The 19,646-nt window shown below is 37.2% G+C and overlaps 1 protein-coding gene across 6 annotated transcripts in view; it reads right to left on the bottom strand.

The window, feature by feature from the left end:
• Positions 1–19,646, bottom strand: part of LOC112982198 (protein hinderin) — a 172,746-nt gene that overhangs the window by 138,110 nt on the left and 14,990 nt on the right. For 4 of the 6 annotated variants that reach the window (XM_064500430.1, XM_064500428.1, XM_064500427.1 and 1 more), the window contains one exon: positions 16,021–16,166. In XM_064500430.1, the coding sequence (XP_064356500.1) occupies positions 16,021–16,166 (146 nt within the window). The remainder of the gene's footprint in view (positions 1–16,020; positions 16,167–19,646) is intronic. The other 2 variants (XM_064500431.1, XM_026098408.2) reach the window with 1 other exon arrangement.

Here is a 19,646-nt window from a genome sequence, read left to right as displayed (position 1 = left end):
GTCATTAGTTGGCTTCAAAAGTCTCTTGAAACTTCCTGCCCCCCCCACCTGTCTCTCCTGAAGAAAAAGCTGCTTCCTTCCAATGACAAGCAGTCAAGTTTGCTTTGGTAAACTACAAGCGATACTCCCAAATACACAAAATAGATAAATGACACAAATATAGTCCATTTACACATTCTCCATATGGAATCAGCCTACAGCAAATAAACAACACGACCCTTTCAAAAGGACCTACTACCACTGAAACATAGATCCTTATTATGAAAGAGTTTAGGAGAAACACTTCAAAGATGGTTAGACCAATTACATGCCAGGAAAATTCAGACAATATGCACACCATATTGTCTTCCTGAACAGAAAAGGAAAATAGCTTGCTCGGAAAATCTAGTTTCACTTCATCTAGCAAGCAGATCCAAAGACTGAAGAAGATTCTAACTCCATATATAACCTCAGAGATTCTTCATGAGTGTTCAGTACAAACTTTTGGCAGACTTATCTTCCATAAGCCTCTAGATATCACAAGTCTCATAAAAATAAAACTCTTGACACTGAAAGCATCAGAACACCTTAAGCAACGCAGGCTTGTAAGAAGAGGGGTACAGAATGAGCCACCCTGTATTATAGCTCACAAGCACACTTTTGGTTGCTCTTGAGCCTGAAAGAAAGATTTACTGGAGACAAAATACCACTGATTCAGCATGCCCATAATAATTTTATGTCAAACCTGTGAACTACAAAGCAAAGTTCCTGCAATGCAAGATTTACCAGAATTTTATCTATTTTCAAGCAGCAGCAGAAAATAATGACTCTTTCAATAGCATATAAATTGCAGAACTTTCTTTTCATATGGTTTTTATGAAATATTAGCTAAGAATCAATTTTCGTGTCTACAAAGAGATAAGTGAGAAACAGACACACCAATGGAAAAGGGCTGCAAATCATCTCCAGTCATATCCAAGGACAGCATTTAGCAACTCTGAATTAATAGCAAAGTTTTCCTATATTTTCTTTCAGGGTGTTCTCAGCCACATGTTTATTTTCTCATGCACACTAAAAACTCACAAATGTGAAAAACAAATACGTGACTTGCTAGATGCATTAAATGAAAAATAAATGTGTTGCAGATCAGGCTCCCAAACTTCTGACTAGCTTATTAGTGGTATATAAGAGATAAAACTCATTCTGCTAGGGAGAAAATCCTAGCTTTGTTGTGGGAAACATCATTAAAATAGACTTGAGACACCAGAAGTTATACAGTTACTAATGCAGATTCAAGTACATGATACTTTTTCCTCTCCAGATTTAATCTGTTCACACCACTGTGATGTCCTAAAACAACTGTCAAAAGAACATCTGCAATGGTGACCCACATCCTCCCCGGCTGATAATAAAGTAAGACTGAATAAGACTACTAATGAGAAGAGCTAACAAACATCTTGCTGTGGTGGAAGTCTAAAGGGCCATTTAAAATCACCATAATTTGTCTGCTCTTTAAAAGACTTGCATTTGACAAACTAGACCAAATCAATTGACAATCATGGGGAAGAAGCAGCACATAGTGACTCCTCAGCAAACTACACCTTGGGATCTGTGTAACAATTTGCACTAGAAGAAGAGAACAGAAAAACAAGATTACTAAGAGGACTGACCTGCTCACTCAAGGATGACACGAGGTGACACTCTCCATCCTAATTTATTTTGCATATAAACATCACATCTTTTAAAGACACAGAGTCCAGGTAGTGATTAAGCACCAACTCTAGCCTCCTCAGCACATTGAGATCAGAGTCCCCGACGGGTATCCATATCAGAAGTTGCATCAAGTGCAGTGCAGGACCACTGTGTGACAGGTCCAATGCTCTATTCTCCACATCCTCCCCACAGGCCATCTCAGTTGCTTAAAAGCACAAGCCTTCATCTTAGGATATAGCTAGGTTTAAACTTTAAGTTTGAGCTTTTGGAACTTACCCTAACAGTAATCAGAAGTTTCACTAAGTAGCTTTGGAAATACAAACTTTGTATTCAGACTTCTCTATCCAAGCAAAAACAAAACAAAAATACCAAATGCAAACAAAAAAACGCCAAAACAAAAACCAACCAATTAGCAGGCATTACTTGCTCACTTTGCTATGTGCATTGACCTTTCGGTCATAAAATTCTTCTCTGCATTCTACCATTTTATCAAGATCCCTAGTTTGTTCTAATTCAGAAGTGTGTTCAACAACGAGCCGCCGAACAAGAGAGACTTATCTCGTCTTGTCCTCTCTTCTCCCTCGGAGGTGGGGAATGTTTATTGCTGTTGTCCTTTCCCATAAACATTAAATAGAAAGATGATGTATTTAAGCAAAACATTAGCACAAGAACAAGCATCTGTAAGCTGTGATTGTGTCTAGCTTAGAAATTAAAAGGTCTCTATAAACCATCAGAGGACCTTTTAAAATTTTCATCCTTCAAAAATGGTACAGTGGAGAAAAGTAGCTAGTGAACCAAGACAGATCTTTACAGTTTTACAAACAGAATTATGTTGTGAGGGCTGCTTGAGAGAAACAGAAGGTTCCTATAGTCCTCTGCCTCCTGCAGATGGGCCAGGAGAATCTTGATCAATCTCTAGAGCATTCATTGTTCAATCAGAACAATAGAATCACACTGTCTTTAGATTCTTTGGATTGTCGTGTGACTCCTTCCAGAAAAAGTACTGTAATATATAACATGAACTTTGCCAACATGAGGCAAGTTTGATGTAAACAGTTCCTTATAATCAGTTAGAATTCATGGGCTGTGCATAAATCCCCAGATATCACAGCAGACGTAACTAAGTCAGTGCATCAAGATGAGTTTCTGGGGAAACTGAGAAGCTTTCTGGGGTAACCAAGTCTGGTCGCACACTATCCAAGATCATACCATATAATCCTCTCCATAATCAAACTCCATCCTGTAGATAAGTTTATATTTCTTGCGCCCCTAACTTATCTCTTCAGGTAATTAGAAACATTTTTCAAATTTTTCATTTCCCTTATATTCATAGGACAAATTTATTCAGTACATTTATTGGCAGGTTATTGAAGCGAAGACCATTGGTAAGTTAAATACAGTTATTTGCACTGAAAGAGAGCAGTAAAGCCTCACGAGACCTGTCCAGCTACCTGAAGCGACAGCTGGATGTCAAGAGCTGCATTCACTTGGGTCTTACTTAGCACTGTTAAGAAATGAAAGATAGTATCTTTAAAAGCATCTAAGGATCTTTTACCAACATGCCAAAAAATAATATTTATAACAACAAAGAAGGTCTCCCTGAAGATAACAAAAATATGAAGAAATCAACAAAAGAAAAACTGAACAGTATAAATGGGGGAGTTTATGTACCATGAGGGCCATTAAGTGTTTTGCTCATGTTTTTACATAATTATTGAAGGATAATTCTACCCTTAGAAGTAACTAATTAAAGCAGCACCCTTTTATTTCAGTATCCTTTCCCCTGGGTGCATTCAAAGTTAGACCTGCCAACTATTGTGACCACAAAACATTTTTTCTACTTCTGCTATTCTTGTAGTTGTGCAACACGAGCCACATTCCATTCTTCTTTGATGCTTCATAAACAATTTCAATGTGTCATACTTTAACAGACACAAACCTATTGAAAACAAAGTATACAGGAGGATTACTACATGCTCATATTGCACTGAAAAGCCTCATTTACAGGGCCTCAGAAGCCAGCAAGATGCCATCTTGACTTTCAAATTCCAAGTTGAGTTTACAAAACTACTAGTTGGGAGAAAACTCATTTTACTAACAAGGAATTAAAACATGGAGAAGTCAAATGATAAACTTTCACAATTTTCAGACATCCACGCAGTAACACTAAGTAGTTCAGATGGTGAATACATGGTTTCATTTATCAAAACATATGCCACTACTAGAAATGAACTGCTGTGGTGATAATAGGAAGCCTAGCTAACTACAAACCACTGAAAGAGATGCATTGCTAGATCGATCATATTTGAATCTTGCTGGAGGTAGATGAATCCAGAAGCAATAGTCTTGGCCTAGCAATTAAATCTAAACATAATCATCATCTGGCAGGCTTAAAATCATAGCGTAGGATGCCATCACAGCATGCCGACTGTTCCCTCACTGCACCTGCATTGGCACTGGACAAGATGCAGTTCACTGTAAACATCGCTACTTTTTGATTTCCTGATTCCTTCAGCCAAGAGGGTTTGAGCAAGTTTTGATAGCCACAATTGTTTCATCCAATTTTATTCTTGATACTTGAGATATACATCCTTCAGCTAGCTCATTTTTAAATCACTTCAGTACTTAAACTGTCACACTTTATGCATAATCTGACACCACAGAGTCATAGTTTGAATATTTCAGTTCTATTACTTTTAATTCTGTACCAGTTAATCATATTTTATTTAAAGGTAAAATGTTAATCTTCTGATGTTAAAAATCATCATACTTTACCTTTTTATGGCCGCATATTAAAATAAGGATACTTGCCAATTACCTAGAGCCTTCATTTCAGGATTTGAATGAGAAGTTGACAAGAGGTCAGTTCAGAATCTCTGCAGTACGGCAGTCTACTACTCTACATGCCAGGAGCTCTCTTTAAATTTCTCTGTACTCTACAACTCTAATGAGGTAGCACAGCTCACCAATTGCTATCTGATTTTGTTTGATCCTATTTTAATCCCCAGTAAAATGTTTACCAAAAAGCACCTTGCTCCAAATTGCTTGCTATAAGCACCGTTGCAGGCTCAAAACTGTAATATAAACATACTCCAAACAGCCAAAGGTTCTTTTTTGTTGTTTTAATATTGCTATTTCTCTTGTCTTAAAATATAGTTCTACTGTTGAGTTGTTAGGGTTCCCCTCACCCAGAATGAGGTCTTAAACTGCAAGCATTTCCCAGCAGGGATTTTTGTCTCTATCCTTGTCTGCAAAGTAACTAGCAAATTGTTAATCATCTATAATTAAAGACACCATAAGCCCAGAACCCATCAGAGTATATCTCCAGTTTGCTCACGTGGCCCTTTATGCATAAAATATGCCTTTTCATTTCAGTCCAAGTACCCTTCTGCTTTTGGTCTCTCCTTAAAACCTTCTTCTATAACATCCCCAAGAGGAGAGGCTTTTTTTTTTTTTTTTTTTTTTTTTTTTAGATAAAACGCAAGTAAATTGAAAAAAATCTGTGCAACTTTTTTCTCAGGCTTTTGCTTGACCCTATCATTCTGGTTTATTTAAGCTTTTTAAAGTCATACAACTTTTGTCTTGTTCAAGACTGAGGATGACCCTGAAATGCCAGAAATAAGTAACATGCATACATTTAACTTTTGATGTCAGCAAGTGCTACCCCCCAAATTTTTGGGTAGGTAAATACGAGAAAAGAATGGAATCACCCAATGCGGCATATAATCAGTTGGTAAAAGCACAGAACTGAATTCAAGATTTGCTGTATTTCCATGATCATTCACATGGGCCATGTCTGGCTCTTAAGCAACATCCTATACATCACGATATTTACTTGTTTCCATCACCACAATTGCATATTGTAAGGCTGCACTAGTCTGCTCTACAGCTCACGCTCTTCTTACAACTGTAAGCAAATCGCTTCAGATAAAGTTCACACAGAACAAGATGTGAAGTATTCGTTTCATTTTTAGAAGGAAAAGCAACACTGGTTTTTAACTCAGTCATTTCCTCATTCAGAATTGCAATTACTGGCACTATCTCATAGGTTTCTGATGTTCTGCTTCCACTGGTAACTTCAGGCCAAAGCAACACTGATATGTACATCAGCCAGCTTCCCCATTTAGCTAGCTCGGGCTCATATACTTCTACCTGTCTGCTAGTAAGCTACGGCTCATATACCTCTACTTGTCTGCAGAGTTACAAAATTAGAAAAAAAGTTATTTTTAAACATAGAACTAACAGCCTGACAATGTACAATTCCAAATGCATTTCTGCCGACAAGAACTGCATCTAGAAACTGAAGCTTCCCCCTTCCTGAACCTCCTGTACAGCAGTGGTCAGCTACCAGGAAAGTCAATCCATGGACCACTGCCTAGTCTGGCCACTTGCTATTCAAGGCTCAATGCACTGCATGTGAGGCAATCTCAAGGTTACAATCTTTTAGTTTCACACAATCTTTAGTTTTCACTACCTTTAGTTTTAGAAGACTCTTCCTCCTTCAGGAGGAGGACACAGTTTTCCACCTTTCATAAACAACGTATTCGTTACAACATTTGGAAGTGACTAGTTGGGTGAAAGCTAAATTTCACTTCTTACAGATTATTTAGAATGAAACAAACTATATCTAAAAAGTGCAGATATGCTTTTTTATTTCCTTTGCAGTTCAGGAAAGGGAGGAGGGAAAAGCATCTCTGATTTGTATATTAAAGCACAAGCATCTGTCCTACTGATGATATTCTAGGGAAGCACATTAGCATAAAATTTAACGATGTCAAATAAGTGGATGTGAAATAGGGACTGCGTAAAGACACTATTTCCAAGCCTGACAGAAACATCACTGTTTAGAAATGCAAATGAAACCATTATGTTCAATAATTATATGAAAATATGAACAGTTCAGCATGTTTTCCAGCCCTGATGGCGGTTAATGGGATGTACGCTTATGTAAATAACTACTATTAAAGCTAATGCTGAAAAAAACTAATAAATTCATACTAAAGCAACTGATTTAGTATGCTTTTAAACCCCAGCAGTGCTCACTTATTAGAAAGGAGTGCATTCTTATGTTTAGAACTCATTACTGTTACAAGTCACTGCAACTCCATCAATTACCATGCATTAATGAAAATGGGACACATACAAAAAAAAATTATTGCCTCTCAGCAGTTTTCTTTAAAGACAAAATATAGGGGTATTACCATCATGGGGCCTGGAGGGGAACTTATCAGCAACATAATCTTTATTACTACAACCGTACTCCCTGTGCTACAACCCTGGGGTATTTTTTGTCCCAAGAAGGGACTAACCTTTATGTAAAACTATTGACATATATGCAAAAAAAGTGGCTATTCTGCCACCAGTAAAAACTGAAGATTTTCACAATTAAAAATACCTTATATATATGTATATTATATGTACATATACATATATGTGTGTATACATAAGTGTATATATTTGTGTGTATATAAATATATATGCACAGACACTAGTATATGAACTAAAAATGTTGATGTGGAATGAAAGATTACAATTTCTGAAACTAGAATGAGGAGGCATCATGCAAATGGAATTAAGTGAAAAGGGTATATATGGTAGTATTATATGAAGCCAGTTTCACATTTACACTTTTAACAACTTCGTAGAGAGCCACAGAGTTAAGGCTTCAAGGACATTATTCATTCCTCTTTGGTTGTTTGCTCCAGTTCCTTGACACTATTTGAAAAATTCTTAACTTTGGTTAAACATCACAATTGATGCTGGAGACAAAACACCAACACAATGCTGTCATAGCAATGAATCCCTTCAGAAATTAAAAGCTGAGATTTACTCAGTGTCTAAAACTCTACAACTAGTTCAGTTTCATATTCCAAGCAGTCTCTGAAAACGTGAGGAATGTGACATCTACTCGATCTTAAGAAATCTAACAAAGCTGAAAATGCCTTTATAGTAGTTTGCATTGACTGGCACCATTTAAAGTTAAGGATGGTTCTGAACAACTTTACAAAAGACCAGACACAAAAGGACTAATGATACCTTTAAAAGACCAAGTGATGGAGATTTACACTATGTCAGCTATTTGTCCAGGCTCAGCTACTGTGTAACTTGGGTCCAAGACTGTATTCTGCCACCAAAGGTCACAGGGTAGACTTCTGACTCATCTGACCATAAAAACATCGTCAATAAGAGCTATGAAATCTTACAATAATGGAATGAAGGAAAGAAATCTTTTAAGTTTACGTAGGACAAAGTTAATGTAAGACAGTGTCCAGTATAGTAGCCTAAGTTAAATAAATGCTATGCTTAAGTGCAATACACTCTCCACAGTATAAGGCAAAATAAAGGCTACCCTAACCTGAAAAATTTACAGTCTAAAAAACAGATAGCAAGACTAGGCTTGCAGAGAGCCAGCGGCTGACAGAGTACAATAGCAAGCTAACACTTGTGATGACAGTCACTATGACAAACATTCAGGGCCAGTGGGGGTGGGGAGAAAAAACAAAAATATCTGATTGCTTTCACTAAATCTCTACTGAAAGAGAGGTATGAAGTGTTTTGCTATCTAGACTGTTAAAACTATTTTCATGAGCGAAGGCCATTCTAAGGTTAAAAACAGTAAGACAAATTTGCTACTGATTAATAATAAAGCCATTCATTTTATTCTTCAAATCTAAAGTAATTACAAGCCAGAGTATGGCAAATGGATTTAGCTGAAGCCATTACGTCAGAAGAATCCTTTAAAGAAGAACAGTAATTTAAAAGACTAAACTGAATAATGAACTCTCCTGAACAACAATTATTATGAGATTGATTTATTGAAAGTGTATTTAATCATGCAAGAAATGTTTAAACTTTCCAAAATAGTTCAGGGAGACAGAGAAACCAATAGTAGAGTCAGCCCAACATCCTCATTATAGTCGAGAAGCTGAAGCAGATGGAGAATTCATTTAGTTTGGAAGGATAAAGTACATCAATTTCTCTGAATCCACATTTCTAGTCAATTTGTTACAGTACCAGCTTCAACAATTAATGATCTCATTTTCCCATTTGTGCCTCCTTTTAAGAGATCTCAGTCTTTGTTTCCAAATGAGCCCAAATGTCCTAAAAGAAAATGTAACTCAAAAAAAAAAAAAAAAAGTCGCCTTGAAAGCTCACATACCTGAAGCCCAGCATTTCTGCAATATCCACAAAAGCAGAGGCAAAATTTAGTCAGGTAAATAGTTCGGCCAGCTTGAGAACCTTCCCCCCCGCCTTCCCCCAGTAAACCAAAAAAAACACTTTCCATAGAGAAATACATTTTACCTGATCTACTTAAGGTTTTCTTTAGGGTAACTGATGTTGATGTAAGTGTTTAGAAGTCTAGCTTCTGCCATGACAACGACACCTCTCTCCTGTTCAGATCTCTCCTGCTAAGTTCAGACACGGCCAACTCATCACTATAAGCAGTGTTGAGATCCAAACCAGAGACAGCATAGAGCATCATGTCTGTGCTCAAGATACCATTCATGTTCCCAAGCAAGAAGGCAGGTCGTCTGCGAGCCATATAGCCTACAACCGGCATCAACAACCTCACAGAGCAGAACTGCAGTTTCTCAGCTGGCAAGAGTGCAGCTCAGAAACACCAAGTCTCTAGTATCAGGAGTAGATCTCGTTAGTATAAAAAATTTCTAAAGAGATGATATCTGTGTAGGCAGCATAAATGCCACTAGTCCTCATCTTTCGTCTTAGTGGGTCCTGAAAACCATATGCCACAGCTGTTGGATAGGGCATGTTTTCTCCTCTTCCATTAGCAACACACAAAACACTTCTCACTATGAGCCACAATGCCAGCAACTCTTTCTCTTATGCCGCAACTGTACTTCTATATTGACAGTGCCATTTCACAGACGAAATCCTGCACCTCTGAGTGAGAGCTTTTAGGGCAAAAAGCCTATACAGCTCTTACTCTCCAGAGGCCAAGGTAGACTGCTTAAATGCCTTCTGTTGATTCCACATAACTGCATAACATGAACAATGTGGTTGGCTTCTGCTCTAAAGCACTAGCTAGGATTAAACTAACACATAAAGCTGAGCTTTAAATGAATCTGTAGTCATTGATCCATTTGAACGCTCAACATTACAATATGTTTCACCTTGTTTTAGTTTAAAAGTTCATAAAATATTCAAAATATCTTATTTACCCAATAGTCCTTGACTGATTCTTTTACATTTAAGAAGTTCTTAAATACATACATTATTTATCCAATACTGCTGTTACACACTAGCATATAAATATTCAGGGACTTTTTAATAAGTTCAGCTTTTACTCAATAGACCATAATGGTTGCTTAGAAACATTTATTAGTTGAAAACCTATAATATCAGTAAGGGAAACACCTTCAAAGAGTGAAGCAGTTGGATAAAATGGAAGAAAGAGCAAAACACTAATTCGTCACTTCCCTCACATGCCCTCAAACAAATTATAATACACGAGAACACATGCATCCATATATGCATGCATCCATACATGAAAACAGGAAGAGAAAAACTGAATACTACAAACTGGGTCAACTAAACTGAGAAAAAGACAACAAGGATGGTGGCAATTCCCAGCCCTCAGTTTGTATCTTGTCATTATTAAGGCTACAGAAACTATAGCAAAAAAAGAAAACTGGCATTAGATTCTACCCCAGGATGCTTCCCCAGAGTAATCTGTAACAGTCAATGGGTAAAACTGACTTTTATTTAACAATGAAAACGCACACACTACTATTAGAAGAACTTCAGAGTAAGATCCAGTATTAGAAATTTCTTCAGGATTTCCTGTGTGAGAATCCAGACCAAAATTTTCAGAAAGCAGTAGCCAAAGTTAGACTCTTAAATTGTTAGTTTTAAATAAACAGCCTGACTGAAAAGCACTGGGCATGAGTTTCCTGCAGATGACAAAGTCTACTCTTTATATTGCAAACTTCTCTTCTTGCCGCTCATCTCTTTCTCAAAAGGCCAGATATAGGAAAACATCATACTACAGATTTAAAGTATGAACTTTAACAACTTTGGGGGGGGGGGCGGAGGCATGCAAGGCAGGGATCCTACTTTCATATATACATGCTCAATTATATTCTTAATTTCTACATTCCATTTCTATATGACATTATGTGTTGTTAATATAAGTTCAGCCTAATTGCCCATTTGCAAACAGCAGCACTGGGGGTGCATGTACGTATATCTGATAATAAGGACCACAAATGACAAAAAGCACATTGCCAGAGACTTTCTGTGCAAGATCCTATTGTTTTGTTTCTTCATCTGTGATGATGTTTTTTGTAGAGTCAGATTAAAAAAGGAAAGGAAATACATGTTTATTTCTCCCATTTTCAGAAAAGCAAATTCAATGTTATATAGAAAGATAAGCATAATATAGAACAAATCTGGAAATTCTAGTCTGATCCATGCTTTTCTGCCATTTTTTCTGTGGCGTTAAGCATGTCTCAACTATTTTTCTTCTGTAAAATAACACTAATTCTGCATTAACACAGAAAGAGAGAAAAAGGAGGGAATACATAAGTACTACCACTTTATTCAGTACATGCAAGAGCAATGCAAGTGCACAGTATTACAGAAAAGCTATAAACAATTTTATTAGACTTTAGTCAGTATCATCAACTAACAATATCATCAGATGAACTGTTATAAACTAATTTTCATGCTAACTGTATGCAGAACCAAGTAATTAAATCATCCTAAGTAGTTACAATATTAAGGAAATATGTAAACAATGTCTGTGATCATTTTTAGACTAGCCAAATAAATCATATGGGATTTGTTGTTTGAACTTGGCTGGGCCTTCAAATTAGAAAATAATTTTACTAAAAAGCTTAAGAAATCTAGGTACATTCTAAATACAAACCAAAACAGAAGTTTAGTAGGGCTGATGAGTGGAGATTTACATAAAGAAAAAAATAAATTTGCAATAAACAGAATCTCTTCTTTCCCTTATCCAAACTGATAATTTGGGCAAGGAAACACTATTTCAAAACCCTTTCCTTCATATAGCTTAGAACTCAATAACAATGTTCTTTAGAATTTGCTTCTTTCCCAGATAATAAATCTTCAGAGAAATGCTGAGGCTGGTTCTGCCTCTACATTTATGCAATAACATCAAATTTGGACCAAAAAAACCTTAATGGTGATAACAAGAAAGACTAAAGACCATAACAAAATTTCTTCCAGCATTGCAGTAACAGCAGTATTTGTTTCTTAATAATCCCATTATTATCCTTTTCTTTACTATGATATCTATATTGACAGTATTGAGGCATCTTAAGTTGTATTTCCTTGTTTCCTAAAAGAAGTCATATTGACATCTGTATTAGTAAGTGCTTGAAAATACGCTAGAAAAAGAATGAAAGCCAGAAGCTTCTCTCAAAATGCAAAAAATTTAGGATACTGAGGTTTCAAGTCAAACACTCCAAAGAAAATGCTAATATTCAGACCACCTCTCGATTTTACTCCTGAATTCAGTTTCAAAGCTTGGATGGTGCTACAGTACACTGAACAGACGCATCCTTTTTCATCAGATGTCTCTCAATCATTTGACTGACTCTAGACAGCCTGCCTTCGTCCTGCCTCTTCCTTAACCCTGACTGCTCACCCCCAAAACCTTCTGCTAAAGGCGCCAACCACATGCTTCACTTGTTTCACATAATCCATGCCCAGCCCAACCTTTTTTTCCCCCCCAAGTCTTTTCTTTCAGCCAAGTTCTAGTTCTCACTTCTACAGTTCAGTCTCTACTTACATTTTCCCCTCTAATTCCTGCTTAATCTTCCCTACCATAAAATTCAGCGTTTCACCACTGTCTCATCCTCGTATCTAAAAGATCCTTACATATGCCCATCCCAGCTTCCACTTTTTTCCTTTTTGCCATCATTCAGCCCGAAACACAGTCCCTTTCTCTATTTGACCGCAAAAATCTTTGATCTCTCTATTCTCTCTCCTCCACAGATTTGTTCTCATCCCTGCTGCATTTGAACGAAGCCACCTCTTCCAGACACGTAAGCCCACAAACACAACACAGACAGGAGGATGCAGCTAGTTCAGTGCCCAGAAGAATCCACAGCAGTCACGAGCCAGAGTTGCAACACAGGCAACAAGGAAGAGAATGCTTTCATTGCAGAGGGTATTAAAAGAATAAGAGCATGCATTATTGAATTTTTTCCAGAGTTTATAAGTTTGGCCCACTTGGGTGGATTTTAATAAGAACATCAAAAAGCATAATCACGGCGCGCACACCTTACACTACTAAATGTCTCATCTCCAAAGAATGGCAACACTAGAACTTTCCAAAAAAAAAGGGGGGGGGGGCCTGCAAGAGTTTAGCATAGACAAAATGAAGGTTTAATCCTCTCTTGTTCTATTTGTTTTATTTTGTTTTTTAAAGTCAGTTTAAAGTGGACACTCAAGGTAAAAAGCTAAACCAAAATAGCTGCTTTTGAACAAGTACAAGGAGCTATTGTGACAGGTCTAAAGATACTGCATTAAGGAAAGGAGCAGACCAGATGACTACTTGAAATCCTTCTTCTTCTTTAATTCTGTGATAATAAATACTTGGCATCCCTAACAATGGGCTGGCCTACTTAAAATTCACAGTGTGCTCATCAGGGCTGTCCTTTATTAACTGAATGCCCTAGTAAGAACTACTGAAATCTGTTTCAAAGTTTCAGTCACAAAGAAGAAAATAAATGACTTCATGTTTTCGTGAAATTTTAGTTGTTATTCCCTACCCAGACAGTACTGACCAATTCCAAAGCAAATGTAAACTTTGGCTGCAGACATATACTTTTCTTTTTTCAGTACTGTGCAATTACACAAAACTCTACAGCGAGACCACTGCACACTACCTATTTGCCCATGCCATGCTTCTGTTCTGATTTAATAATATACCCAAATTCAACTGGATGGGTCCACATAACTTCTCAAAAAATAAACCACAACAAAATGAGGAAATTCTGCTTCTAAAGCAAGGATTTTAAGCACAAAGTGTATCCTTGCTGTAAGAGTCTTAAAAATAAGCAAATAAAATTCACAGACAGACACTCCCCATGTTATTCAAATTAAACCTCTACCAAGATGAAATTACACTTTGCTAGATATTTGCACCCATTATGTCAAAAGCACTCATTTATTATTGTAGGATAATTTTAAATACTGGACTAGATAAAGTAGTTGTATAGAAAATAAATTGCATCAGCTTTCTTTAAAAAAAAGAGAGATAGGTAGAATTGATTTTACTAGACTTGATGTTTTTTCCTTATGCTATCATATTCCTGATATCTTACTTGCAAGTGAACACTGTACATTTTAGGAGAATTTCCAGTTACCAGAATCTGCATTCAGCTTTGGAAAGTCTGCTGTTGCTTGGCTCCCAAACAAGCTCCAAGACATCAGAAATTACCTGATCAGAGTTATGTGAAGAATCCTGGAACATTCATATAGGATAGGCAAGTATTCCTACAGTTAAAAGTATATTGTTTTAAATTATATCCTGTTTTTATATTTCTAAGTTTTACAGAGTTTTATGAAGTGTAAAATTGCATGCATTAACCTTCTGCCATCTCTACCAGACTTCTCCTGAAGGAGTATTCATGCTTGTGCAGTCTATTTCTGATAAAGGGAAAAAAAAATAAAAAAAAACAAGTAAGCACAGTTACTTCCCAGCAGCCAAATAAGCCTCAAATGAATTAGTGAAAGCTTTACATACATATACTAAGAAAAAAATTATCAGCCAATCAGGAACATACATCCTGTCCACATTCATGAGGTGACTGAATGTGCACGCTGTAATACACAAAATCCTGACTTCAGTGAAGTTAATGCAAAAAAGAGTTGTAGTTATATTTGATGGCTCTTAAATACATCAGACTTAATATTTTCCAGGAACTGTTCCATATCCAGCTAAGCTTGTTGATGTGTATATTATTCAGTACAAACAGCAGACCAAGTTCCTTCTATCAATATTAACGCCACCGTGCTGCAAGGGATCTTCTGGGCCATCAAGGGCAATCCCCTGCTGTCAAAGGCAACACATCACTGAATCCCTTTCACAAACTAACCAAACTCCATTAAAAAAAGATTCTTTTTTTAAACCTTCCAGTGTTCACAAGCTTTGAAATATGATTGCTCTAATTTTCAGGAACCTTCCTCTAACTTAATCATAAGTTTGTAGACTGTTTATCTCCATTTATTTATGTTCCAACACTGGCCTATAGTTTGAAGAGTTCTTTTTTGTCCTAGCATTGTCTCTGCCCCTATTCACCCCATCACCGTCTCAGTCTTCTTCTATATGGCCAATCACTATTCTAAACCAAAAAACAAACAAACCCCCCCCCACACACACACTTTAGTCCCTTCTCATAAAAGGGGTTCTCCATTCTGCCCATCACCTTGAGTAGCCCTTCTCCACAACTCCTCTAACTGAACTCATTTCTTTGTGAACAAGGATAAGTCATGACTGAACACAGTACAGCACATAACGTTTCCTCAAGGCTTTCTACAATAGAATTAGTATCTTTCCTACTTGAAACACTGCTCCAGATACATCACAACACATTTGCCTTTGTTGTAGTTGCAACACTCTCATACCTGCTGTAATCAACTGTTATCCTTCTGAGGAATTAAACAAGAAAACATCAATACCAAAGATTTAGAAGAGAAATGAACATTTTGTAAAGGTCTGTCACAGCACACTGAAGAAAAACTGTAATTCCTGCAAAATCCACTTCTGCATATTATATTCCATGATTGGCATTAAATGTATGCCAGGGGCGGGGTGGGAAGGGAGCGGGGAAGGAAGTCACAATCTGCAAGATGAGAAAAACAGCTAACTTTATGTAAGAACAAAAAAACCCAAAAGTCTGAGCTGGCTAAACCCCTTAGTACATATACACAGTTTAAATGTCTTCAGTATAAGTTGTCTTCCTCTGGACACAGAAAGCACTGGAATACCATGCAAGAGAAGTTTTAAACCTCAATTACAACAACCTAACAGGATTAAGTGGAAAGAAAAAGAAAAAAAACCTATAACCATATTTTAATGCATAAATTCCTTATTGCCATTTTTAGTTGACAAATATCTATTTCATAGCAAAACAAGATCATAGGAACAGCTGGATGGCAGTTTTAAGCCCAAATGAACCAGCGGCACATGCTGACAAGTCATCTCTCTGATTGCTTTTGAATGGCAGCACATGCAGATTTATTCTCTGCCATAAATTAGAACAATTATTTCTCTGTAGTTCAGTTTTTATTTCAGACAGTGAACCCTTGCACACATTTTTTTTAAAAGGATATCTTCCCTTTCCTTGATGATAAGTTCATTCTGTTCCTCTAGCTGTCTGATCTTCTTCTCAAATGATTCCTGCTCAGCTTTCAGCCGTTCTTCTGTCACCTCCTTTTCTTCACTTACCCTGAAAAGAATTTGAGAGGAAACAAAGGCCCTGTCAGAGGGAAATAAAATACAGGTCCACAATCACAATGCTTGACTTCCAACTCTTCTGCTTTCCAGTTAAATGGATCCTACCCTCTTCACTCTTAAACAGGTTAGTTCCTCATCTGGTTTATTACATTAGACTGGAAGCTGCATATGACTTTATACAAGAAATTATTTTTTCAGAGACACTGGTCTCACTAGAGTACATGCATGTTAACAAGCTGCATGGAACTACAAAGTAAAGACCTGAACCCACAGCTAGATTTGTGCAGTCTGTTTCCCTTCAGCCATAATGAAGACCCTGAGATCTATACCAGCCTAGGGCGTGCACACAGAAAGCACAAATGGCAAAGCTTACCTGCTGAGACAGGAAAGAAATTTTAATTTTTTTCTCGTTCTTAGCCCCTAAGCAAATGTGTCCTGGCACATTTACTGATGAAATATAAGTCAAGGAAAAGAACCATTCTTCTTGTTAGCTTTCTCCAAACAAAACAGTTCGTCATCTCCCAGGCATCTTAAAATACCAGGTTGCAAGTGTAAATTTTACGTTTTGTCTGGGCTGTGGCACCCTGTATCTTGCTGCTTGGTGTAAATAATTGGATCAAGATTAAAAGGTGACGAAGTGAAAAAGGTTTACAATGATCATTTATTCTGCCCTTCAAGAGCAGGCTGTAAAAACAATTACTCTGGAATCATGCAGGCAAGACCATAATGCAACAAATGATCCCATAACTACGCTAAAAACATGGCTTAGAAATCATGTTTCTCTACAAGCTCTACAGAAACACTAAGTAATGAGCTTAGACTAATAAATATTGTTCTGCACTTAGGCTGTTCCTATTGTTGAAGGCTCTTAAAATGTAGCCTTTTATGTTGAAAGGGCTGCCACAACTTAAGTGAATGGAAACCAAAGCAGTACAACTTTCAGAAAACTTTGTATTTTAACTTCCTTTAACTAGAACAATCCTACAGGAAGAAGAAAAGGGGGGAAAAATATGTGCAGTGGACTATGCTTTCCACTTATCCCTTCAGACCCACTGACATTCTTAGCAGAGAGAAACCCATTCAGGGACTCAACCATCCATTTGGCATCAGGACTTTTCCCTTAGGAGGACACAGATGTGTTTTGACATTACAGTGGAAAAAACATAAATACAACAGTTGGGTCAGCACTCTAGGGTAAGGTATGGACAGGTAATATCCTCCGACTCTAAGATCGACCTGCAGCCCTTTCCACAACAGCTCAAACTACATAAGTTGGAAATGAATAATACTGAAACTCGCACCCTTTCTCCACAAACTTGGAGGCAGAAAAACTGCATATAGCATAATTAGATCCTGTAAATTAGGGCAGTTTGAAAGCTCAGAAGAAACTGTTAATTGGAAAATTTGTCAATTACACAAAAAGCCATAGATTTAATATCAAAACATTACAACATCCATATGCCAATGGCATAGTTTACAATCCTATCTCCTGGAAGTGTTAGTCAAGTCATGCCTACGCCCTCTTCTATCCCCTCAAAGACTGTTGAAAGGGGAGTGCACACATCACAAAACAGTGAAAAGGAAAACAGCTGTATAACCTTGTATAACTCTATCCATCTATGCACTGGTGTAGCTGAGCAGGCAACAAACAAACTTTTAAAAGCCAGCAAACATCTATCCTCACTTCCCGGATGCAGTTACAGGTACAGCACAAATGCCAGAAGCTGCAGACGCAGGTTTTTGCATCTAACCATCACTAGTTTGCTCTCTCTGAATCTAGAGCTATCAGCTACCTGGCTACAGCATGTATGGCCTATGCTCATATATAATCAGTGAAAGATGCAAGAATGCCTCCTGTTTCTTAAAGTAAAAAAGAAGTAGAGAAGAGAGAACAAAAGCCATCAACTAGACAAAGACAATGAAGACAGTAATAACTGCGCAGATGAAAGACAGGAAGGAAGCAAGAACAGGAAAAAAAAAATCAGAAGAGAAAGAGAGGACAAGTAACATCTCCAGGGCACTACACAAGGAAGGATGCTTGCTTACTAACTGTAGGAGTGATATCGCATTAGAAAAAGATTCAAGACAAGTGAAACACTGGGCTGTGCTGGTGCCTTAGAATATTAAAATCAAAGAAAACATACCTTAAGAAATAACTGAGCATTAAAGGAATTGGACAAAACCTAGCAGGCCTTGCCCATCCCTAGCTTCTGTGATTTGCTATTTGCATCAGTCTGCATCACATTCACATGCTGTGTTCGTACCTAACAAGGACCACAGCAAGTTGTCATACTCCCAGACACATGAATATATTGTACCACATATCTTATGCAGTAAATGACTGAGAACAGTAAGCGATCTTAGAAGAAACGTGGCAATATGTGCTTATGTATCACAAAGCAGGAGACAGCCCATAAAGGGCAGGCAGTTAGAAGACAGTTACTCACAGGAGGTGACAAAAGGAAGTTAGAGAAAAGGAATATAACATCATCAGATCATGCTGGATTTATGTGTCACACCCTATACAAAGCTCAGTGAGGTAGGGGGTTGTTTTGTTTTGTTTTCTATATATACACATACTCATTTCTTTGCCTTCCATCAGTAAAGAATTTTTTTTTAGCAGAACTAGGAGTGACTTGACTGTTGCCCAACAAACATTACAAGGCTCACGATGCTCTTGGAAAGGATTTTTGCCAGTTTTTCATCTGTTCATGGTCAGAAAAGAGCAGTAAAAGAAAGAAGGCACCCCAACTACAGAGGACACAAAGCCTCCATTGGGCAACGTTTCTGTATTTGACTCTGTCATCATCGTTCGCAGGAGAAAATGGAGGATTGACTGCTGAGAGCAAAGATGACAAATCAATAGAACTATTTATGCTGTTCAGTGTCCACGTTTCCCTGCATGCAATTTATATTCAGCTATCTTTTGGCATAAGACACACACCATCTTTGTTACAGATTCATTGTATAATCATATTTACAAGATTAAGTAATTTTACATGCATTTAAATAAAGGTCTCAATTTTATTTCACAGGAGCCTCTGCAGAAAAAGAAAAAATCATGATGCATATATATCGACAGAAAACCTTCCTATGACATCAGCCTTAGGGTTCAAATGAATTCTTGATTTTATCAGTTACACTCACTATGATGTGCTCCTGAGCACTCTACTGCTATTAGTAGTTCTGACCGCATGATCTGAAGGACTTGATCATCAAGTTTGCTTGATGACACTAAGTCACTCCAATGAGTAAGCAGGATTGATGCTCTCCAGGTACAATTTTTGAAGTGCACAGGTCAACAACACTTGAAGTCTTCTCTGTCTAATGAAAAACTGGCATGCACAAGAAATAGCCATGATATTATCAACATAAACACTACACAAGGCACACAACCTCAAAAGTAAGTCCGGCCTGAAAGAGCTTACAAACTTTACAAAAGAAGTTTGTACTGATACAAAAGTAGTTTTACCTGATAAAGCAATTTAAAAAATAACAATTT

This window comes from Dromaius novaehollandiae, chromosome W (assembly GCF_036370855.1).
Source record: "Dromaius novaehollandiae isolate bDroNov1 chromosome W, bDroNov1.hap1, whole genome shotgun sequence".
NCBI lineage: Eukaryota > Metazoa > Chordata > Aves > Casuariiformes > Dromaiidae > Dromaius > Dromaius novaehollandiae.
Note: the sequence above shows the minus strand (reverse complement) of the source record. Positions and strands in the feature narration are given on the sequence as shown.